The sequence below is a fragment of the Colossoma macropomum genome, unplaced genomic scaffold (genome assembly GCF_904425465.1).
Source record: "Colossoma macropomum unplaced genomic scaffold, Colossoma_macropomum, whole genome shotgun sequence".
Lineage (NCBI taxonomy): Eukaryota > Metazoa > Chordata > Actinopteri > Characiformes > Serrasalmidae > Colossoma > Colossoma macropomum.
Genome location: NW_023494784.1, coordinates 29,113,873 through 29,139,838, shown reverse-complemented (window position 1 = coordinate 29,139,838; position 25,966 = coordinate 29,113,873). Strand labels below are relative to the sequence as shown.

The window sequence follows — 25,966 nt, the reverse complement described above, 5'->3', positions numbered from 1 at the left end:
TCAAAAACAGAAACATATGCGCATACACACACACATACATACATACACACACACACCCACACACAAACACACATGCACAGATGTGCAGATCATGCGCACAGTCCACACACAGAAAACAAACAAAAAAAGAAAAGAAAGTACAAAAGCAGGAGAGCAGGGCTGATGGAGGTAAATGTGTGTCTTTTCAGACTTTAATTACTGAGCATGAATGGTTGGAACAGGAGAGAGCAAGAGCAAAGAGATGAGGCATGACTGCCCTGATCCCACACTGGCCCTTTCAAAGCATCAGGCAGCTTTTCAAAGAGCGCAGGCAGAGCACATGCGTATGTGCATGTGCACTTATGTGATTTTGATGAATGGTGCAATCCTGTGCAAGGCTCACCTTTACAGAGAATCCTATCAAAGAAAACAATCACTTTCTTCTTATTAAGACAGACTAAAGTCAGCTATACTGCTTCAGTAAGGGAAGATCCACAGGAAGCAAGGGAGGCTCTAGGTACCATGACATAAAGCAGGGTTTCTCTACCTGTAGTGGTCCGAGGGCCTGAACTCTGGGGAGGCAGTAGTTCATAGTGGGCCAGTAACGTCAAAGTCATAAAAACATAAATGGGGAAAAAAAGATTAACTTAATAATTAAAAATCAAAGAAACAAATTTGTCAAATTATAACCAATACATGTACAAATAGAAACACTGTAGGAGTAGGCTAAATAAACATAAATTTGAAATGCTGCCGCGGGTGCGCGATGCAGACAGTTAGCAAGTCCAAGATGGAGAAGTTTCTCAGGGCGCTGTCACAGCTTCCCTGTTTGGTGAGGACCCATCACATTTTTTTCTTTAGTTTGTTCTGTTTTGCATCTGTATCAGGCCTGCAACAGACAGCTGAACCAGTCCGGCAAAAAACGCGGGTCTCAGTCTGCTTTCAAATGAACCCAAGTTCAGTTTACTGCTGGTGGGAACACATTCTATTATGAAATGAAGGCATTTATCAGTAGAGCTTGATTTCCTCTTCTAGCAGCATGCCGGCGCTGTACTGTCAGCATAATCTGCCTGTTTTATTGTCTCACTCTTTACAGATCCTCATTCTCGTTTCTGGACCACGAGCTGCAGTGATATAAAATAATAGTGAAGTTATGCATTTGATTTTGGCTAATGGATCGGAAAGTATGTTTGGCCGGGCATCAGTGACCTGAGTGGTTAAACTCAAATTGATTAACCTATCCTAAAGGAGCAGATATAAAATAAGGTTTATTATTATTGTTATTTTTGACACTAATCCAAAAGCTCAGTGAGAGGAGTGTGGTTTGCCTATTTCAAATGAATCACAAATTCCCTCAAAACTAAAGAGAAATCTCGAGACCAAACGAAGCGGAGAATTTTCAGTGAAAACATGATGTACTGCAGCTCCTAATCACAGTCCACATCCACCTCGTACATTTCTATTCTTTTTGCTTTTTCCGCACTTTTTAACATCTCTGCAAATATATGTTACAATAATATGTTAAAATAACAGAACAGAGAGAGAGAGAGAGAGAGAGAGAGAGAGAGAGAGAGAGAGAGAGAGAGATTCTTATGTAGTCAGTGATTGGATCTACGCCATTTCAATTTCAGTTTGTCTGGATTTCAGTGGTTAGGGATACTGACAGCACAATTCATATCTTTATTCCTCACCATGCCCAAATGCTGAAACAGCTGAACTGAACAGCAACTGACCAGTTGCACCACCATTCACCCATCAGATACATTTAAATCTGCAAGGCTTGTATTCTCTCATCTCTGCGCCACAGAATTACCAGCAAACAAGCAGCAAAACAATAAGCTACAATAATTAAGGGCAATTCTCTAAACAGACGGGGCACCTATTCTTAAAAATAGGTGCCTACATAGCTTTTGGGTTGGCCCTACTATTTTATAGCATCGTTCTGAAGAATGCTTTTTAAGAGTGTATGTAGAATTCTCAACAGGGGAGAAGTCATATACTTTCTTACAGTGCAATATCTGACCCACTTTAAGAATCATACTTGCAGACACATCAGCATACAGTGGATGGTTTATCTCTACAGTGGATGTTTTAACTGCAAAGCTATCTGTCACACTCTGCTCTGTCTGCTACATGCTCTCACAGTCTCACCTGCAGGCCGCACCTGAAAAGCTTTATTATGCCACTGCCCTGGCATTCTAAGAGCTAATATTACTACTACTGTAGCAGCCTACACAAACCATATCAGACTTCAACAACAACACACTGAAACAGTGGAGGTCAGGTCTCTTAATGATGTATGATTTATTTCTATAATTTTAAGCCAGAATGAAATGAAACTTGCGCACACTAGGAGTTAGTGTTGGGTGGTATTCACTTTCTTTTTAATACCGTCAAACCTCCAAAAATGACCACAGTATACTTTTAGCCGTCTCATCAAGTCAAGTCAAAAGAAACAAAAAGTTTTTAGCTTCACATGGTTTCCAAATAAGTGAACACAGTGCACGATTTTTAAGTTAATGTTGGCATCATAAATGTATCCTTTCATGAAGCAAAACCCACAACAGATGTTGTACTGTGAAATTAATGTAACACTACTCCTCTAACACACACACACACACACACACACACACACACACACACACACACACAGTGAAGCCAGCTGCAGCACTGTACTGGGGTACTTTACCTTTGAGGCCAGACGTTTAACAGCCTCCTCCCTGTGCCGGCGGAGCTCAGGTGTGCTGGGGCAGCTGTCGGACTGCAGTGTGTTGGTGGCGCTGGGTGGAGGGGTGGGCTGTGGTGGCTGACTCAGAGGCAACTCTGAGCTTTGCTCACCACCTGCACATGTACCAGTACATGCATTAACAAATCACTACATTGTAACTAAGCAGGTAATCATAATACACATAAGTACATATACAGTACCAGTCAGTGTTTGGACACACTTACTTACAGAAAGATTTTCTTTATTTTACTATTTTCCAAGTTTAACAATAATAGTGGATGCATCAAAACTATGAAATAACACATATGGAATTCTCTAGTGACTAAGAAACTCAAAACTCTTATATTTTAGATTCTACAAATAGCCCCCCTTTGCACTGATGACACTGCACACTTGGCATTCTCTCAACCACCTGGGATGCTTTTTCAACAGTCCTGAAAAAGTTCCCACATATGCTGAGCACTTCTTGGCAGTTGAAAATGACTTGTTAAGGCTTCAAAATAATATCTTTAAAATATTTTTTTTTTTTTTGGAAATACATGAATGCATCCACCATTTATATAAGTCTTTGAAAACAAAGTATTTAAGCATTTAAATCAAAATGTCATTTTTCATTATGACAATCACATTCAATTAGGTGTGAAATAACTGTGGACTGGTAAGGGACAGTATAACCATCTATTGTGCAAAAGCAAGCAAATATAATATTCTAAAAAATATTAATCCAACTGACAAACAGTAAAATAAGAGTATGAGTAAAATAAATATCTATGAAACATTTTACAACCAGTCACATACTAAAACACCTTTACGCTAACTGGAAGAAAAATAGAGCAGGCGTGAATAAAGCCATGTGGATTGCACCATTGAAGCTGAGGTGACAATAAGACACTTCAAAATGTACCACCTGTACCAATATCAGAGACTGAAATATGCAACTGCACATTGTTGTGTCATCATAAGAGCTTTGCTTACTTTTTGGGGAAGCATTAGGACTATTAGAGGCGATCTGTCTCATGCGGCCTCCATGGCAACTGAGGGCCACCAATCGGGAGATGACAGCCGTCTTGCCAAAGCCCACGCTGCCCACAACAGTGGCCCCACGACTCTCGCCTGTTTGGCTGTCGATCAGGACATCCTCCAGCTGCTGAAACAGCCAATCCCGGCCCACAAACACAGAGTCCGTAGTGATGCTAGGAACCTCAAACAGCAGAGGCTTTAGCATGATATCAGCAGGCTTATATGGAGTGAAGCGTGCTAAGAGAGAAGCACAAAGACATATACAAACAGGTCAGGCAAGTGCAGATAATCTTAAGGGCATTTACGGTTGTCTAACTTCATAAAAAGTGTAGATGAAATGTTAAACATAGAAGCTGGTGGTACAGTAAATATGAACAGAACAGACTGAACTAAAACATTTAATGGCAATAGAAGAAATTAGCATTATCGTAGTGGTTAAACACTTGCTATTTATAAAAGTGCAGGTTTCTTCATTGAACACTGCTATATTATGCACAGCTGGTACTTGTTCATGACAGTAAGACAAAAAATTAAAAAGATCATGAAGTGGCTGAAATATACAGTGGCAGGCTACTGACTTAAATAAAAATGGCATATATAAGAGCAACATATATTACAAAAGGTACCTAATCAACTCAGCTTAGTAAAATGTGGTATTATCCCTCCAAAACTACTAAGGTAAAACAATTCAAGTAATTCAATCTGTTTTTTTAACAACTTACAGTAAGTAGCAATAAGTAATGCTAAAAAATAAATAGTCCTGTTACTCTGAAGGTGTCAACATGGAAAGAACAGTTCAAAAATAGAATATTTAATGGCGAACTTGAACCATAACAGCTTTAGTAGCATACAGGTTGCTAACATCAACAACAATGACATTAGAATATTTAGATACTGAATATTTAAATTACGCAATACCTGAGTATTTAAAAATTTAAGTACATAGTCTCTCAAATTGTTGCATTCTTCCAAAACCTCTGTTGAAAAATCCAGAAATTCTGTTGTACAAATGCAAAACTATCAGTGTATTACCTAGAAGTAAGTCCTTGGCGTAGCACTGCTTCTTTATGTCTGTGATTTGTGATTTTAGCATTCATGTGATTTTAGCATGTTGACAGCATTCAAGTGACGACGATGATGTCTGAAAAGTTAAATTTGACTACAACAGTCCACCTGCATTTTGCTATACTCACTTATAGAAAACAAATAAGATGCAAACTGAGCAATGACTACTCACTCATTCCACAAACTGTCAGGCTGATGTTTTTGTAATACTGCCCAGAATGCTAAAAACTCTGCAGATAGATATACAGTGAAAGATTGGGTGCAGGTCTGGGAGGGATTTGCATGGGAGTCTATCCTTAAGCTAAACACTGGTCCTACTGATTAGAGGAGCCTTATCTCTTCTGCTTTGATCCCATGACACACTGGCTGCTTTTGTTTGCCAAATCTTACAAGCAGCTGAAATGGTAGTGTCAAACATTATGTTAACAAATGCCAAGAAACACAAAACTCAAATGCTGTTAGATAAAATATGCTTCCAGAAGACAGATCAATCAGAGACCTGTGCCAAGGCTGGGCTTTCTGTAGCGTGAAAGCCAGATCTAAGAGGAATTTCGCATTCTTCCTCTGGTTCTTTTCCTTTCATGCCTCTATAGGGGTTCAGTCTGAAATGCTGAAACTGAGGAATAAAAATATTCCTCTGCAGGACAGCTTGGCTGTTCAGAATCTGAGATCGGCGTTTGTGTGTGTGAACATAAACAGCTGCTGCCACACATTCTTTTACTCTCTGCTTCACTTGCTCACCATTTTCTCTCTCTATCACCTCCTTCCTGCTCTCTGTCTCCTCAAGCTGTTTCAATACATGCACACCACCCCCACTCCTCCTTCTCCACCCCTCTCTCTCCCCCTCTCCTCTCTTTTGGTAGCTTTCTCTCTCTCTTCCCTCTTCTCTCTCTCCCTGCATTCTCTTTCTCCTTCTCTCTCAAGATGAAAGAGCAGGTTAGGTGCAGTGTGCCTAGGGCAGGGCTGCTCTGAGTAGAAGAGGCTGCAGAAGAGAGTATATTATCGTCCACTCTGAATGCTGGGCCTCTAATTGTCTTTCTTTTTAACAGGGCCGATTCAGAATCAGCGATTACTTTCTCTGTTTAACACACCCAGACAAAGACAAGGTGAAACATGAGTTTTAAAAATCACAAATAAATTTTAAACCTTACTGTTTCACCCTCACATGCTCAGGCACACATCTTAGCGATATGTGGATGCTATGTCTGGACTGCTACTGGTTAATACGGGGGTGTGAGGAGCAAAGGTTTATTTGTGAAGACCTCTATTAGAACATTTATGAGGTCTGGGAAAAGCTAAAAAACAAACACTGCCTGTTGCAAACCACTCAAATTTACTGTGTCCGGTGTTTACATAACCCTTGCTTTTCTACATGGAGGAAAAGCAAGCGTGAGGAAGAGAAAGAGAGAGAGAAATGTGGACCAGTTTGAAAAGTATGTGAGTGCTCTGTGATGTAGACCTGCATTATTTATGCCTTGGGCTTCCCCAAGAAAATTCCAGCTCAAACTCAACAGCATCTGCAAACACGCACAAGATTACCTGCTAATGTACAGGCTACATGCAGACTCAGACCTTCCTGCATCTGTTTTAATCAATAATACAGTATCACCCTTTGAAACATGAAGCACAATGGTATGCTATGTTATGTGATGAAAGGATCTATGTAATAAGGTGGCAGTAAAAATCAATCTAGTATAGCCATCCAATTAATGCACTAACTTGAACTGCAATCTCCTTTAGAGGAGAAGTCAAGGCAGAAACAAGACCGTCACATCTTTCTAACGAATCAAATGTTCATGACTCAAAAAATAGTCAATATACTGAACAAAAATATGAATTTTTACTAAAAATATTTTACTGAAACACCACAAAAAGCAGGGTGGGACGTGAAACAGAATTCCCATATTAGTATCTGGTGTAACTACCATTCGCCATTAGCAGCACAATGCATTTCTAGGAAAAATCCTAGATTATTTTATCATACTGCTGCAAAATGGGAGCCTCCATATTTTTGTATGGTATAGATGTGAGAGCACAGTGATGCCATAAGATCTTTCCAAAAAAGTAGATGTCAGTTCCTGTGGTTCAAAAGTGAGACTGTAAAAGTACCTTTGTCGTGCGGTGGCCTTCCTCCAGTGTTGTGCCAGGGCATCCGTATGGAGGTACGCAGTGGTGTATTACGCTGCTCATCAAGATAGCTCAAGTCTTCCAATTTAGTGGAACTGGTAGCTAAAAAAAAGAGAAAAGGGTGAGAGAAAGAAAGAAAAAGATAAAGTGAGTGTTTAGTAATAAACAAACATTAACAATAACACGAGAAAGAAAACAAAACAGCTTTAACATAGACTTACAATGTAAGCAAGTATGTAAGCAAAAGCTGTTATGTTGCCAAAAGAACAAACGGTAACACTTTACCTAAAGGAAGCATTCATAAGGCTATGCAATACCTTCATTAGCCTTTCATGACAACTGGGAAACCTTTATAGACATCTATAAAGGCTTATTACAACAAGCATCAGTTGTCATAACACTGGCTGAGGTGACAAAGCCTTTATGACAAGTGATGTTTGTAGGAATAAGCCTTTATAAAAGGTTATGCAGATTTATGTCAGCTGAAAAAGCTTATATAGGTGGAATGTAGCCTTCTGTATACTGCTCTTCAGTAAAGTGTTCCTGAACAAACACACACACCAACATACATGACTTTGTGCAAGAGAATAAACAGAGCTAAAGAAACCAGTAATCCAATCAAAGTGGCAAAAATGAGGATGGGGCAAAAATGACATGATTGCTCATTAACAGTGCTCGTGACAGTGGCAGGAACTCTAAACGTAAAAGGAACCAGGTCAGTGAGAGCACATGCACCTCCACGCTCACACACACACACACACACACACACACACACACACACACGTATATATGCATTCATGCATGCACGTCCTATTTAAAACAATGTTGTATTGAGCTCAAATGACCGCTGTGAAGAACAGCTAACTAATGAGAGGTGAAAAGCAAAGAGAGAGAGAGACAAGGTATGAGAGAGCATGAGAAGAAAACAAAGATTAGTTGAATCGTTTTAACTTGAAAGCAGTCCTTCTATATTCTAACACACCATAGAAGTCCATAAAGAAACAATAAACACTCTTAGTTATCTGTCTGCTTTATTCAACTACTGTGCACAATCACAGGCAGAATCTTTAACAATCAAATATTCTGAACTACTGCTCGCTCTCACTCAGCAACGCTCCAAGCCAACAACCTGTTAGCACTAAAGCAAACTCCCTTTGCCTCTTTCTGCACAACTCGTGCCCTGGCCAGAGTTCCTACAGCTTCAGTACTCACAGAGGTGGAAGAGCCGGCCACAGAATCAGTCGTGGAGGACAGAGGCTGTTCCCCAGTCACGGACAGGGAGGAGGCGCAGGGAACGTCCCCCCCAGAGAGCTATCTCATCAGGGCGAGCGAGCCAGCCTTCTGCCCCAACGTGCGAAAACCTCCATATCCACTCACTCACTCTCGCCCTGCATTCAACTGGTGACTGGAGCTGCAGCGAGACCGAGAGTCGCTACCGAGGATTCAGCAGAGAGAGAGAGAGAGAGAGGGAGAGAGGGAGAGAGAGAAAGAGAGAGAGAGAGAGAGAGAGAGAGAGAGAGAGGGAGAGAGAGGGAGAGAGAGCATCTGATACTAAAGATCTGAGAACTAACGCTGCAGCTTACAGATAGAGGGTGGGGAAAGAGGAGAAATGTGGAAGAGGCTCTTTGTCAACCGAGCGACTGATTACGCTCTGAGCTGAGTAGCGGCAAGGTAATTAATCAATGATCGTCCCAGAGAAAGAGAACAGAGGTGAGGAAGGGGAAAAGGGAGGCAGAGAGAAAGAGTCCTACAGAAAGAAATGTAAAGGGGGGAAAAATAAATGTGAATAAAAAAAATTAAGAACAAAAAACAGAAATATAAAAAAATGTAGCTGTAAAAAGCGCGGGTGAGGGGAAAGAGAATGAATGAATGAATGAATGAGAGGAGGGAAGAGCCAAAGAGAGCGAGATAATTCCCTGATGCAAGACGAGTCGCTGGGGGAGGAACCAGTGAGAGAGAGAGCGAGAGAGAGAGAGAGAGAGAGAGAGAGAGAGAGAGAAAGACCCACATGCATCTTTGAGCTGCAGTGAGGCTCTCACAGAGACACGTGTGTGTACAAATGAGCCCTGACTCAAAAGGCACAAGTTTAATACTGGCATCTCTCTAAGCTCCTGTTGCACAGCATGACAGAGCTGGAACACAAGCGAACTGGGATCAAACCTGTTTCAGCACACACCTGGCCAATGATCACCACACCACACACTATTTCAGACATCACTGCTTGCACATAAGAAATCAAGTCAAGTCAAAGTTTATTTATATAGCGCTTTTTACAACAGGTGTTGTCACAAAGCAGCTTTACAGAAAAAAAGAAGCCTGTTGGCAGGTATTATTTCCTTAAGGAATGAATTTTGTGCAAGCTTCCTATCCAACACTCTTCTGCGTTTTCATTAAATTCTCTGCACCTTATCCTACTATTTTATTCATATTAATATATTTATATCTTGGATGAAATAGGATTTATTTCTATGTCTTCAATGTCAATCGCATCTTGATACATATTTAAATGCAGTAACTCACTTGAGTAACTCATATTTATGTCTTATCTCAGTGCTTTCAGCACTTTTAATGCTAACTGCAAACACTAGTCACATTTAATAAGCCATAAATCTTAATCTATATAAAACTGTGTACATATTGTGCATATATTTATTTATGTTGGTTTTATGCTGTATGCTTTACTTACAGTAATTATGCTTACATGTCAGTGCACTTTATTCCTTTATACTATGTGTACTTTTTTTTTTTAGAGCTGTTTGTATTGTGTGTTACGGGTCCTTTTATTGTCTTTTATTTTATTTCTTTTATGTGCGGTGTGTATGCTGCTGCAATAAAATAGTTTCCCTCTATGATTAATAAAGATCAGTCCTGTCTAGACACACAGAGCATATAGTACATGCATATGCAATTGTTGCTGTTTCTGAGAGTCATACAACAGGATAAAAGCCTTCAACCCAAGAGGAAGACTCGCAGTCTCGCAGGGCCAGATGTGATCTTGTAACAACTTGTTAAAATTTTGCTGCCAGTTTGCAGCAAAATCCAGCACACACAAGGCTATGCCTCTTTTAAAACATGCCCCCAACTTTTTACAGTCTGTGCTCTTTTAATGTCCAGAGTACAACTGATAACACAAACAAAACAAGCTAGTGAACCACTATCGTTAGCTGACAGAACCATTTTTCGCTTGTAAGAGGTAATGTTTATTTTACCACATGCACATATGACACACATGTATATCCATAATACTTTTAACAGTTTGTAACTTCACATCCATGGGGTAATGACAGACTTGCTGTCCTTCAGACAATGCTGATAAGTGCACCATCATTACCTAATTTCAGCTCTGCCTTAACAAAACACTGGACTGGTTTAGAGGTTTCACTCTCTGTTTATTCGCATCTTAGTAAGTCTATGCTCATACCCACATTTAGCCAAAAATTTCTCATGGTTGCTCCAGATGATCTTGTTCTGAGATCTTGTCTTGTTCCCGAAACTAGGGGAAGATGAGTAAATTTGTGGCTTGGTCTCAACAAAATCCTTGCGTCCTTAAGTGCAACCTGAGGTGCAACAGGAGCATATGAATATCATGAACAAAGAAACAGAATCTGCTCATGAAGTTGCACAATATTTCTTGAACACTACTCATCATCATTAAGGATCGGAGCAGATGAGGAAAGGGGCAATGGCTCTTCACACAGAAAATTATCTCCGTTCATCACTGTTTCTACAGCCAATTCAGAACTCTCAGGAAGAATGACACACCTATAATTTGTACTTTCTGAAGTGCAGAAAATGCAAAGGCTCTTCTAGGGACCTACTATTCTCACTGCTCCTTTGCTCTTCAATTAGGATAATTCCTCCCGAAAAACGTAAGACGTAGGGCCCTGACACACCAACACACCAGTTCGAGGGCCATCGAACACCATCAGGCTGTTAGTGACTGACCGCTGACCAGAGTTTGTGTGATGTGTCCCAAACTGTTGGCTCTAGATGAGTTTTGTCAGTGCTATCTTGGCTGACTGAACATATGAAATTCTTTGGCCGCAAAAAGCGAAACGAAAGAGGGTACACACAGAGTGCCCTCATTTTTCAACACCAGTGTAGGTAGGAAAGTTTTATCACTAGGTATAAAACATTACTGGTGAAACCAATCAACCTGTGAGCTGGTCAGTCTAGACCTTTGTGGGTGTTCCAGACTACTGCCACATCCTGCTATGGAGAATCATGTCCTTTCACACAGGCGCAGAAAGCATGCGTGTCAGCTGTGATTGTTGCAATGTGCTCAAGTGCAAATTTTCACAGAAGACGAGGGGCAACAGCGAGCTGACGGGAGGTGATCACAAGTTGGCCTTAAGGGCTTGTCGGCTTGGTCTGTCTGGACCCTTTGAAAACAGTATTGACTGGCCATATTAGTTCCTTTCCATCCTGAGCAGGAACCAGGTTTCAAAATTTACTTTTTTCTAAGATTCTTCCAAAGAGTTAAGCTGGTTCATCCAGGTGTGGCTCTCAACAGTGGGTCCCAATAAGTCAGATCAGCTTAGCATGTTAACCTGCACTGGGGACTTGAGAAAGAAACAAGCACAGTGATCACAGGAGTCTGGTGAGGCTAATGCTGTCTGGACATGTGGCAGCCCAAGACATGCAGCACACCTGGCCCTGGTGGGATTTCAGGCAGGTGTCTGCACCTGAAATCTTGCGGCCACAGGACCACACTGACAAATGTGGCTTCTTCTAATCCTTGTTATGAGAAGGATCTATATTGGCCACTGCAAGCAACAATTGCTTGCCAATTATTGTGAATGCTTGACAAATCGTACTGAGATGCTACTATTTGGATTCAATGTGAACAAGCCAAAAGCCGAAGTCTTTTGCCCTTGAAAAGATTTCTTCTTATTCCTCAAAATAGTTGGTAGTTTCAGCTGTAGTTAAGCATCCTGGGCAGTCGTATTAAGGGCCAGCTTAGTGATCGAAAGTGAGAGGAGGTTTCTGAATGACCATGTGATGATGGATCAGTTATTAAATACAGAGGGAGGTAGCTCTTTCCAATATGTCTTGGTTGCCAGCTATTCAGAGTGATTTGCTCTATCGAGGGATACCGAAACAAATTCTCGTATGAGAACCTACAGTACACGATGCAGAACACTGCAGGTGACAGATCATCTGCATGCCAAACAGCCTGTGGCACGGTAACTCATGCCTACTACAGAGATCTCAGTTTGACAGCTCATAGTAACACAGTAAGTAAAAGGACACACAGATAGAGGGTGAGAGAGAGAGAGAGAGAAAGAACGAGAGGGAGAGAGAAAGAATTGTGCCCTCAAGGCCATGGAAGGCTGTAAACTGAACTAAAGTCCCAGCAATAGAATGTGACTTTCTAAGCAAGCTGCGCTACTTGAGCTGCATTCCATACTGTACAGTTCAGAGCTGGATAGCATAGGTGTGTAGGTATGAAGAGAAGCCCACCTCAACTATCTGCCCTTGTTTAGATGGCCAAACAACCACCACAATCTCTGAGCTTGGTTCTAATAGCATGTTTTCAAACTGTTCATTTTGGTCATGACCACAACAAACACACAGCTTTCTAAAGAGCCCTCAACAAATAACATCAAGGTAACATTACAAGCAAAGCCGTCTGGCTCCTTTTCACCTAGACTTCGCTAGGAGTTTAGCAATTAATTGTTGATACTGCTAGGAACTGAAACGGCATGGATCGCTCCCTGCTCAACATTCCACTCTTCACTGGAGACTGGAATGCACCTCAAAGTTCTCAGCATTTTACAGTGATCTGTGTCAGTATATTTCTTTAACCTCCTAAAATGTATAAGGCAGCAGTCTTTGAAGAGTTGAAATCAAAAGTGATCGTTTTTTACCATGGTAGTTTACATGCATGCCCAAATTAAACAAGATTCATCTTCCATCAAAAATGTAATGACTTTTGCCCATCTCTAAAACATCTTCTAATTTTTTATCACTTCACTATGCACCAGCATGGGGGAAAATAATAATTAACCAATAATATCATGCTTCCCCTCCCTTCCCAACATTCCCACCTATCCTTGAGCAAAAATGCTTGGCTAACTCAGAGACCCTCAAAAAAACATACAGGTATACAAAGAAAGTGCATTATGATTTACAATTTCTGCAGACATATATGCTTCTTTTCTTTCATTATTTATTTCTCTCTGTCAGTCCTCCCTCAATCCTTTCATCCTTCTTTTACTTCTAAGGTAGGAGTGGGGAGAGAGAGAGAACTAGAGAACAGGAGAGAGGGAGACGGAGAGAGAGAGAGGGAGGGAGAGAGAGAGAGAGAGAGAGAGACAGAGAAAGAGATTTGAGCAGTCTCTCTCCTCTCTTAAGGCTCTTCCTGCAGTGGAATGATCACTGGAGAATCTTTCATGTGTAAATCCCAGGAGAACTTATCTCCACAAAGCTTACACCCACCATCATCATAACATAGTCATACTGCAATAAAAGAGAAGAATAGAGCCGTTCCAGCACTGGAAGACCAACAGATTCACCAGATACTGATGACATGCTGGCTTTGGCCTTGGCAGTTTACTTTAATCGAATAATCTCTTCAGTGAGCTTGGTGTTTTCAGTCCTGGGCTGCAGTGGCTGAACTGTTCTGCAATGCAATCGCACTTTCGATTTGCACAGTTCTGAAACTGCACACTTTATCAAGTCATATGCTTCAGCACATTTCATATTCTCCGAAACAACATTCACACATGCTGCGCTTCTTCTATACATTATTTTTTATTTCACTAAATGCATATTTTCTACCATCCAAGCATATCAAAACATCAGAAGCTCAAAGGAACGTGAATGAGTTATGAGTAAATTATAAATATTAAAATCAGGGTTTCAAACAACAGCAGCAGCTGTCAGTTAACGCAAAGGCTTTATGGTTATTATGTAATAGACTACTTATGACTAAATACAATGAATGGCTTAAGACATTCCAGCCTCTTTCAATTATTTAAATAAAATGTGATATGTTTTCAAAAAAGCGGGGAACAAAGCAGGAGACACTGCATGACCGTGTCCCAAATAATAAAAAAATAATAATAAAAAAAGCATGTCTTCTCTTTTGTAAATGACACTGAAACTAATCTCTGTTTTTCTGTAGTCACGTTGAGCTGGTTCTCCTGTTTGAAAAGGTCCATAAAAATCGCTGTGTGCGGAGTAGAGTCCAACCAATAAATCGGCGTGCCGATATTATCAGCTGATATAAGGTACTTGCAAATAAATAGGCATCACGTTTATAACAGCTGATACATCTATACAACTAAAAAGTAATGGAGAGGCGGAGGACGGGTCCATTGATAATATCAGGTCAACTGATAATTGTCATGTGAGAGCATTACTTTAGTAATAATAAAAAATATCCCTATCACTTCTCCTCTTAGCCTAAATAAGCCTGGCAACATTTATGTCAGCCATGCCTGCTTTTGCTGCAGTAACATGAAAGCCGGTACTGTCAGGCAAACATCACAATTAGCCTATGTTTAACGTTACAGTAGTGGAGTGGTGTAGACTGAGCTGCAGACAAACTTGACTGCAGATATATTTATGAAATAAAGTGGCAGTTCTAGTGAGTAAACGAACAACAGTCAAAATTCTCTGGCAACATTGCTTAAAGCAGCTTATACACTGTTCACTGCTATATTAGTTTACTCACAAAGCTAGCTTATGCTATGTTGATCAGTGGAAAACAACTAACGTTAATGAGTAGTTAAACTGTAGCATTTAACTTATTCTGCCAATTAACGGAGCTGAAGTTAGCTTCTCATTCGAATTTTCCTGTTCCACTTTAAATGATGCAGCAGTTAAATTCTGGCTACTGTTTGCCTCAGGCGCCATAATGTAACTGCTCCATCATTTAAGGCACAACAGAAAAATTCAAAGAATAAGCTGGGCAAATATGAAGCCAACTTCAGACTTGTGCCTAAATAAAGCAAACGATTAACATATGTGCGACTCGCATAGCTGTAGTTACAGTTAGCACACTGGAATTTATTTAACCAGAAGGGACACAAATAAACATGAGCTGAACAAGTATCTAACATAGCTTGGTAGCCAAACAAAGTTATCTAGCTTCTCTTTCAAATGTGTAGTGTGCTTATTGTAAGGGCACTATTTCGTTAGAGCGCAGAGCGCATTGATATGCTGCGAGACTATATTCACTTCTCAAAAAGGAGCTACAGTATAGTTATGAGTAACATGTCATGTTCAGATGCTCCCGCATGTAATCAAGTTAAATTTAAATTTAAATTTAAATTTACATTCTTTAAACGATAAGATGATTTTTATTTGTGTTCGTAACACTACAGTGTGAAATCCCAGTTTATTTTTAAACTGCATTATGTTATCCATGTTATGCAGATGATAGAAAAAACATTTGTTTATGTTACATATTTCTGGAAAAAAAAAATCGTCTGAAATATCAGATATATCGAATTTCTAAATTTTTAAATCCTCAAACATCGAAATCAGTACCGGTCTTAAAATCCTAAATCGGTCGGGAGCGCAGAGATGGTCCCACTTTCCTGACTCTCCAACTCAACCACAGTTTAGTGTTGAGGTTGAAGATGACTGGCATGCAATAAAGACTGTGTGAAGAACAGTTATGTGGAAATGTCCTGCTATGAGATGATACATTTAGTCATTTACATCAGTCATTTAAATGGGGGGCTTACAAAAAATATCATAAATGTTTCTGTCATAAGTCTTTCTTATTTCTACATTTTGTTTGTTAAAGGCCAGCTGTTGGCCTGAGTTTCAATTATAGTATGGCTGTTTCTAACAGACCCTCTCCAGTATTTCAGGAGCTCTGATGATGGTTGGTCCAAGAATAGGTTGCAAGTATAAACCAGTCACTATTGACTTGTGTGCATTGAAGTCACTAAAAATAATTTCCTAAGCTTTTGATAGACTGGAGCTTGTGTGAGTGTATGTAGTCTCTCAGTATTAGTTTGTATGCATTTGTTAATTTATAAGATTTATCTTTTATGTGTATCTTTATTTGTGTATAGATTTTGCTCTCTTGTGGAGAACATAATAATAGGAAAACATGATTTTTCCAACATCATGAATAATTTTTTTTGGCTCTTGGTGGTTTTATTTTATACATCTTAAATTTTTCTTGCATTTAATTTTTTTCTATGAGGGCCACTTGTAACGTTTGCATGCTTTTGTGTACCAAAAGAAGCATAAATCATAACCACATTCAATCTCTCTTTATCCCAAAAAAACAGGTTGTTTTTGTCACTGTTCCTTTAAGATTGATATGTAAATGAGCTATGTTCTGATTGGCTGCTCTGTATGGTGCCTCATTCTAAAAGCAGGCCAGGCTGAAATGCTCCTTATAACTTTAGTGTGGATGGGCGGGGCTAAACTGCTATAAGCGGAAATATGTAAAGGAGTTGGTTTTCATGAAACCACCAAAACAATGAATTCTAAACAGGCTGGTTTGCAGCTTAGTTTCCATATATGGACTGTGTAGACTGGGGAGTGAATGGTATGTTTAGAAACAATGTTTACATTATACATCAATGTGGTTTTCCATGATATGGGTCCTTTAAATATATCTGAGTATGTGTTCCCACATTTCTTCATTCATAGTACATTGTGGGAAAACACTGATTCTGTGCAGACGTTGTGTGTCCAGCATTCATTACGCTGCTCTCTGTAGCCTCTGCTGTTCTGATTACACACACAAAGCTAAAGTCAATCTGCCCTCTGCTGTTTTAGCCTCCTCTCACACTCATACTGCGATAAGCCTCTTAGCATGGAGCTTTCAGCAACAGAGATACGTTTGCATCCACCTTTATTCTCTCCCTCCTTTAGGTTCACTGGTGTCTAAATTTTTTACATGACATATTACTGGATGTAATAACACTGCAGGAAGGCCCCACCAACTGTCCTACATATTTCTATTTCTGTTACACTTTTTCTTGTATATGTTTCCTTATTTTAAAGGCAGAATGGCTGACTGACAAGTTCAGCTGTGTGTATGGCTGTAGAGTAACTAAGTGCAGTCTTTCTTTTTTCTACAAGTTTGCTTAGGACCAGCTGTTAGTCTGAGTTTCACTTTATAGTACAGTTGTGTCTAATAGACCCTCTACAGTATTTCGGGAGCCTTGATGATGGTTGGTTCAAGAATAATTTGTTAGGTTACAAGTATAAACCAGTCTCCATTTACTCATGGTGTGTGTACTGAAGTCACTAAAATGATTTCCTAAGCACATTTAATATTTCAGCTGATTATTTAGAATAACAATAAAATAATAATTAATAAAAAACTGCATTCAAAAATCACATCATAGGGTCACTATGCATCATATAATAAAATAAATTTGAACAGTATTTATATGGCTTTGTGTATTTCTTTTTTTTATAAGCCACTGACAATCTGAAACACAAACTGACATTTGTGTTTCATGACTTCGTTCAATATCAAAAGTAAAGAGGTTTCCTACCCTCTATTTGACACTGCTGTAAGGAGTAATATATTGTTGGAATATCATTAACGTTGTATGAAAGATGAATCAAATTGTGCCCTGCAGAAATTGCAAATATTAACAGGCCTGAGCAGAAGAAATCATAACAGTGGCTGCTGCTTTTCTGGATGCAATGGATGTTGCCTTATTCCTGCCCTAAGGCAGAAATTAAAGAAATAAATGAAAGAACTACAGCTATCGAACATGCTCTGAACAATTTCTTCAGCGGAGAACATGCTTTTGCTCTTATCTTAACTAAATTCATTTAAACATTGATTAAATAATTTAGAAATAATTTTGTTTAATGGCAACTGGCTATACTAACATGCACAAATGGTTGAATGGCAGGGGTGCCAGACTGAAACAAAGTAGAAACAATGTGTGAAAGCTCACAGGAGTATCAGGACAGTTGTGACTGAACAGGAGGGGCTCTCCGTTGTACAGTCTAGTCTAGCACTCTCACAATGTGCCACAATCCAAGCATTACATGATCACCTACACTGATAAGGATACTTCATATGGGTGTACAATATATTGGTGCTCAATTTATATTATTCTAAATTATTATTACTGATCCAATATTGGAATAACAGCCACAATTACAACCAATAGTTTAGTATCCCACTTTTAATTTTTCACGTGTTCACTAGGGGTAGTAATGCCCTTAACACCCACTCTGAACCCCGGAGAATAGCATTTGATTTCCGGTTGAGGCAAGCACACCTCTGCTACATTGAAAGAGAATGTCACAATAGGAGTCCTTGGGCAAGACTCCCAATGCAGCATTTATCTACTGTATGTGCTTGGCAAACAATCAGTCAATCAATCAACCTTTCTTTAACCTCAGGGAACATTGAGGGTGACCCTCATTTACAATGTTGCAGAGATGTCAAATATACAGTGGAACAGACTAATCGTTTTAATTTCCAATGGATTGGATCAAATTTGAGAAAGACTCTAGGCCTCCCAAAAGTTCTATTATGTCATTGACTATAAATACAAGTGGTAGCCTGATCATTAGATTTCTGTCAGGTGTTAGAAATCGAAAACAATTGCTCGTGCTCTATGCCAGAGCTCTTTACTGAAGAAACAATACATGTTAATGTATGTTACAAGCATCAAATAAATCACATGGATTATTTTTTGAAAGCTTCAAATGTCTATGTTTAATCTTGAAAGGCCAAATAATGTCACCACCACTAACAGGGTTTAATAATTTTGTTTTTTTCTCTTTTTTGTGTGTTTTTTGACATTTATGGCCTTAACTGGGGGCTTAGGTTTGAGGCACAGTTCTCCACTACATCACTATAAAAGTTCAATATTACTGGTCTGAAAGTCAACAGGGATTGCTTCTCTTTTGAATTGTTTAAAAGACAGAGTAAACTATAGAAGGGAGGCATCTTGCCACAAAAATACTTATTATGGCAGGTTAAAAACAACTGTTTGGGTTAAATAACCTAAAGCAACTTTCGTGTCTAATAAGCCTCTTCTTCTTTCTAGCACTCAAAATGAAACAGTGTCATGAAGTTGCAGTTTTTTAAGTTTCTCTACAATAAATCCTAAATGATTTTTTAAAGTCTCTCCAATATGTCAGAATATAAATGCCACATTATCTGTGTTTTGGAGCAGAGCTCTCCGTGGAGTCAATAATGAAGCCGTCTTTGCCTGTCCTTGCCATCTTCCTCTTCAAGGGCACAGTAGCCAACCATAAAATTAGAGGTGCGACTCCGCTGCCTAACCATGACATCATCCTGTCAGGACCTGGGGCGGAGACACATCGCCATGGCGATGCGACTCAGAGGACTTTAGGGCAGGACAAGGCAGTTATTTAGATTGTGTGACCTCAGTCTGCCAGTGAGGATTTAAGAGTTAGCTTATGAGAGAGAGTACAAAGAGAGAGAGAGTTTGTGTGTGTGTGTGTGTGTGTGTGTGTGAGAGAGAGAGAATGAATGAGTGAGAGTGAAAGAGAGAGTGAGAGAGAGAGAGAGAGAGAGAGAGAGAGCGAGAGAGAGAGCACGAGAGAGAGCGAGAGAGAGAGAGAGAGGTACTGGTGTGTGTGAGACTGAATGAGTGTGTCTTGATGATGTAGAGTTTGCAGTTCTGAAGCGGCGCAGTAGTGTTATGGATCTATCAAATGCACAGTAAAGATTAATGCTTTGTTCACTAATGCCAAACAGGGCGTGAAGTGAGTGAGTGCAAGTTACAGCACCCTCAAATGACTCTGAAGATGCGCGCACACACACACCCACACAAAGATTTTCCTATATTTCACACACACACACACACACACCCACACAAAGATTTTCCTATATTTCACACACACACACACACACACACACACACACACAGACACACACACACACAGACATGCGACCAAAACAGAAAGTCTCCAACAAGGCAATCAACAGTTAGCTAATTTTAATTGCCGCTCTTTATTGCTGAGTTTCCCGTTATGGCTCTGGTTTTCTAAGTATTACTGCCACTCTCACTGTACTGTCACTAAATGACCCACTATAGCAAGAATACACCACAGGACTGATCTACCACAGGGCATTCATCATCAGATAAATATGCTTAGTTCGCTTACACAGCCACCAGATAAGTGCTTGCAGTCCATGATTTTCAGTCCATCACTCTAACACCAATTGTTAAATGTTAAACGGTGCTGCTAGCTATGATAGAGAAGCTGGTAAGCATTAGCTTCGCCAACATGACAACAGCTCTCCTCATCACAGAGCAGGCTTGATTCTGGCTAACCAAAGCAATGACACAAGTTTGGATGATAATGAATCAAGCCTAAGTGAGTGAAGTAACTGTGTTGGAGGGACAGAACAAGAAAATTAAATCTGTTCCGTGGTGTTCGGCTCTGTTGCCTACTAGCTAAACTAACATTAGCTAATAGGCTTAAAGTGCCACACCAAATAAGTGATGGTTAAATTGCAAACACAGAGAAAACAAAGACTTGTATCTGAGCAACAGCTAAAATCAAACGTGTTCTGTGGTGAGTTAGCCACCGATGAGTCCCTGTCCTGTGTATTTTGTTTTAGGTATTTTCTAGTCCTGATGTAGCAGCACACAGGATGGAAAAAGAAACGATAACTGGCAGAATACAGCCGTGGAGATGACTAGGCTCTTCAGTGGAGGTGTTGAATTTTTCAATGGGAATGCATGTTGTACATGTTTCTGTCTCTGACTATGACTTGTTTGCAGACAACCAAAATAATAAAAATTCTGGTTAACTCCATCCCCAGTGCCACAATATTTAAATTATTTATTTATAATTTGTGAGTTTCTGTTGTTTGACATGACCACTGAGAACTAAGAGTCAAATCTTACAATTCGCAGGTGACTTTTATCAGTCAATAAAGCACTGCTTAACTAAAACAACTGTGTAAAAATACATATGTATAAAAATAAAAATAGATCAGACAATTCACAGTCATTAAAATTTTCAGTAAAGGTTGTTTTCCGCTAGTGTGAAGCTGTCTTACAATTCACTGAACTGTCCAGTCAGCTCAACACAAACACACAAGTACAGCTGCCCAGAATCTGGCCTTCCTGTAAGAAAGACGGGTCACCCCCCAGCTCCTTCTCTTCACACACATACACGCTCACTCACACACACATACACACAGACACATTTGTGGTCTCCATTAGCCTGTCTTGCACTCAAGCTCTCTAGGTGCAAGACAGTGAGGCCATCCACTTCAGCATCCCCCTGTCCTTCTCTCTCACTCCCACTCTCACTCTCCATCAAGATCAGAAGTCTCAGAGTCATCACTTCACAGGTCACACAATCTCCTGAATCCAAAGGTTTCCTGCTTCATAATGGAGACCTCACTATTAACTGTGAGTTTGTGACTATAGTATTAACCCATTCTTAATTTCTTTGCAGTACTGCTCAGTACCTACTGATAAAATTAACTAAACTGATATTTTCCACATGTTGCTATCACATAATTAGATGATATTTCAGTTTGCATTAATAAAGTTAACGCTTCCAGAGTACTGGTGCTCTAAGCAGAAGGAATGTCTTAAATATCTGGCTGTTTGTGTTGATTCTTCTCCTCAAAACACCAAAAAGAACTTTAGAAGTGGCAAAGGGTCATGGCATTTGTATGGAACAGAGTGTCTGCATGAATATTAAGGTAAAGGTATCCAGGCACACCTACTAATCAATAAATTCAGCTGCTTTAAGGTGCATCCACTGCTGACACAGGCGCTCAATAAAGCAATAGAACGGGATAGTCTGGAACAGCTACACATGGAGCAAGATCACCATGCCCAAAGCCAAGCATCAGCTACACAGGTATAAACTCCCAAGCACTGGGCTGTGGAGCAGTGAAACTGTGTTCTCTGGAGTAATAGAGCACCACCCATGACTTTTGTGATACAGAACTAAAGATCCAACATCAGTATCTGACCTCACTAATCCTCTCGTGGTTATATGTATTCAAATTCTTACAGCAATGTTCCAACATCTACTGTACAGCCTTCTAAGAAGAGTACTGTTACTATAACAAAGGCATATGATGTATCAATACCAATAAAACTACAAATCAGTATTGTGGTGTGGCACCAATACTGGTGTATAGACTATATATCATCCTGCACTTGTCTTTTTTTTTTCTCCCCAATTTAGTCGTTGCCAATTCCACCTGCTAGTTAGGACTCCCCCAATCACACGATACTATCAACGCTAGGAGGGCGAAGGCTAACACAGGCTTCCTCCGAGACCTGTGAAGCCAGCCACCGCTTCTTTTCGACCTGCCGCTCACGCAACGTCACTGGACAGCTGAACGCGCTCGGAGGAAAGCGCCAACCGCCAGACCTGTTACGTCAGCTAACAGACGCCTGCACTGACTAGCATCGCGTTAAGTAATGGGGTGAGAAGGAGGGGCCATCCTACCCACCCAGAGAGAGCGAGGCCCATTGTGCTCTCTTGGACTCCCGGCTACAGATGGCTGTAGCATCACCAGGGATCGAACTCGCAATCTCCTGATGATAGGGCCAACGCTTAGACGGTTGCGCCACTCGGGAGCCCTGCACTTGTCTTTAATACTCACATTTCACAATAAACATTCACATTTAAATCACAAACAATTCACTAGGAGCAAGCACACAGCAACAAACTGCCCTTAAGCATGGTAGGCATACAGCACAATTCTCTCAACTCTCCATGCTCTGTCTACTCCCAGCCTTTGTAGACTGTTTGTGGATGACTGAAGGAAATCAATTCATACAAGGGGTCCCTAAGCACTTTTTCCCAGTTACCACCAGTTTAATGATTTGTCTGTCTCTTACCTGCGACTGAGTTGGGCCTGGGCATCATGAGGCTGGAGGAGCTCTGTGTTGGGTAGTGAACTGGACCCTCAGCATTGGCCCCTGCCGCCCCTGCCCCTGCGGTTACCGTGGTTGCGACTCTGCTGCTCCCAGAGCTCTCTGCCGTGGATGCTTCTTCCTCAGCCACAGGAGAGCAGGTGTCTGCACGCATGGAGGTCGGAGCCAGTGCATGGTGCCCACTCCCTCTCACACTGCTTTCCTTACTCCACTCCAGACTGGACCCACTGCGGTCATCATTCTCTGAGGAGCTTGTGATGGTGGCTAGATGAGAGAGAGAGAGAGAGAGAGAGAGAGAGAGAGAGAGAGAGAGAGAGAGAGAGAGAGAGAGAGAGAGTAGTGTCAGGAATTTGTATCACAAAGTGTTACTGAGCTTAAGGCTTATTAATCAGTAACTACTATAAATTTTTCGGGAATGACTATAAAAAAAAATACTACAAGGTATGTATTGTAGTGTGCCTAGCCCTCAAATCTACTAACACTCCAGTCATAGTAGCCCTGATTTTAAAACATAAATATTGAACATAATTAAAAATTTACAAATAAACATCCCGCTGTAGTGTGGGGCACAGTTTGAAATATTTGTCCAAATTAGTTGGGTTCAGACATCATTTCTCAAATATACCATATGGACAAAAGTATTGGGACACACTTTCTAATTATTGAGCTCAGGTGTTTCAGCCACACCTATTGCCAGGTGGATAAAATTAAGCACATAACCCTGCAGTCTCGATAGACAAACAATGTAGAATAGAATAGATTGCACTAATGAGCTCTTTAAACATGGCACTGTCAAAGGATGCCACCTCTGCCACAAGTTACATTATTATTGTGAAATGGAAGCACCTAGGAGTAACAACAGCTTAGCCATGAAACGGTAGACCACACAAACTCACAGAGTGGGGCTGCCAAGTGCTGAAGCTCACAGTCTCTATCCTCTGTTGAATCACACACTAAAGAGTTCTAAATTGCCTCTGGAAGCAACATCAGCAAAAAAACTGCACGTTAGCAGCTTCAGAAAATGGGTTTCCGTGGCCGAGCAGCTACACACAAGCCTAAGGTCAAAATGCACAATGCCAAGCATTTTATTCTGGGCAAGTGTGTAAAGTTTGGTGGAGGAGGGATAATGCTATGGGGTTGTTTTTCAGGGGTTGGCCTTAGTTCCAGTGAGTGTAAATCTAGTGTGAGTGTGAGAGTGAGTGTAAAGCTTCTAACTTTGTGGGAACAGTTTGGGGAACTCCTTTTTCTGTTCCAGCATGACTGAGCCCCAGTGCACCAGGCAAGCTTCTTAAAGACATGGATGGGTGAGTTCGTAGAAAGCTTCCCAGAAGAGTGAAAGCTGTTATAGCTACAAAGGACCAACTCTATATTAATTCTTTGGATTTAGAATAGGATATCATGACAGCTCCTATAGGTGTAATGTGCAGGTGTCCCAATACTTTTGGCCATATAGCGTATCTGTGATGCGCAGGTTGGGTTCAAAGTTAGTTTTTTTTATTTTACTTCATTTTTCTGTATACAGATACTTTTAATACCTTTTTTTTTTTTTTCAATCTGGTATGCTGGAGTTACCCACTACTGTTGCTGACAATTTAGCATTGTGGTCCACGAGACCCACACTTGTAAGAAAATGGATGCAAGATAAAACGCTAACCAATTTAGGACAGAACAGTTTAGTGAAAAAAAAAGAACGTTTATATTGTTGGGCCAAAAATATTTTTTTATTATACGTAATATGTTCTATGGGCAGAAAGAGTTTTAGGAAAAAACAGGTGGAGATGGTCGGCGTGTCTTGTGTGAAGCACAGCATTGTCATGCAAGACAGACCGATAACTGAGAAAGCCAAGCTAAGCAAAGTGCAAAGCTGAATGGAGAGTTTAGCATACTATGTTAATGCTATTTATCATTAGTATTTCTATAGGAATTGCTATGTTATGTCAGCACCAAACTGACAATTATTTTCCCACAAAAACAACAAATTAGGATCAAACAAATTTAATTCTTATCCAAGTTTTTGCTTCTAGTTTTCTGCTTTTTTGCTTCAAAATACTGCTGCACATTAAGCTACCACACAGCAATCAGTGCCTCGATGTCTTCCAAAATGTTTGTTTTGACTTCAGAAATTCTGCAACATCCTAAATTGGTCAGGTCTTTGGCTTGTGAGCATAATCTGAAAGTGAGAGGTATTTTACTCTGGGCAAATTTTGTAGTCTGGGGACTTTGATGACTAAAGGATGACTAAGGACAGTGAAATCTGTCATTATGTGTGGGGTCTCTCATATTTCGTAAAAAATAAAAACAAAGGGTGCTTGGCACATTCTTGTTCCAAATTTGCACATGAATTTAGATTTGTGAGAGAAGGGTAGAGTGAGAGGGAGGGGGAGAGAGAGAGAGGGAAAAGGGTGTTATCCTCCACGTCTTATAACTCTTGACGTATGAAGATGATGAAAGTGAGAGGAAAGAGGGGAGGACAGGAAGAACAGATGGGTATTTGAATCATGACTGTGGTCCTTAGAAGTCAGCTTATTTGCATAAACAAGAAGGAGAAGCGGAGGTCTTAACCTCATAACCCTTTAGTGATGATGGCTTCACACAGGAGAGCGAGAAAAAAAAAAGACCAAGAAAGAAAAGATGGACAAATGGCTGTTAAAGTCAGCTCTAATTCCATCATAGCTCACTTCCCTCCTGGAGAACAGTGAGATGAGATTGCTGGCCATAATGAAAGACTCTGAGGTAAAGTTTCTCCCCTCAACAGCTCTGACCTTATCAACATCCTCCACCTGATCATATTTACCCTCTACAGTTAGGACACAGCTAATTAGATCTAGCCTCATCCTCACTTACTCTCTTCAGATTCACATTACGTGAGTCGATGTCTAATTTCTCTCTGTGAAGACAGATGCTGTGCGTATGTAGTCAGCAACTCAGGTCAGAAGTGAACTGAATGTGGATGCCTTTGCTTAATCATGGCTTAGCACTTCTCATTAAATTATAACAGTACAGTATATGTAAATCTCATCGAAGATTATGGATCTGACAGCAGTAAGTTTATTAACCCACGCAATGGTTTACACATCATAGACCACAATGGGGGGAAATTATTACGCAATATTCAAGATTACACAAATCAAATGATATGCCCAACCTGAATCCCAGTTTAGTTGTGCATGTAATTATTTCAAAGAAATATTCTCTAGTAAAAAGG

The 25,966-nt window shown here is 40.3% G+C and overlaps 1 protein-coding gene across 6 annotated transcripts in view; it reads right to left on the bottom strand.

Annotated features, from left to right (window-relative positions):
- Positions 1-25,966, bottom strand: part of tanc1b (tetratricopeptide repeat, ankyrin repeat and coiled-coil containing 1b) — a 151,549-nt gene that overhangs the window by 43,980 nt on the left and 81,603 nt on the right. For 5 of the 6 annotated variants that reach the window (XM_036567584.1, XM_036567612.1, XM_036567593.1 and 2 more), the window contains 4 exons: positions 22,726-23,025; positions 6,902-7,021; positions 3,683-3,964; positions 2,669-2,820 (listed from right to left, as the gene is read on the bottom strand). In XM_036567584.1, coding sequence (XP_036423477.1) covers positions 2,669-2,820; positions 3,683-3,964; positions 6,902-7,021; positions 22,726-23,025 — 854 coding nt within the window. Of the gene's footprint in view, positions 1-2,668; positions 2,821-3,682; positions 3,965-6,901; positions 7,022-8,131; positions 8,302-22,725; positions 23,026-25,966 lie in introns of those variants that run through there. The other variant, XM_036567632.1, reaches the window with a different exon arrangement.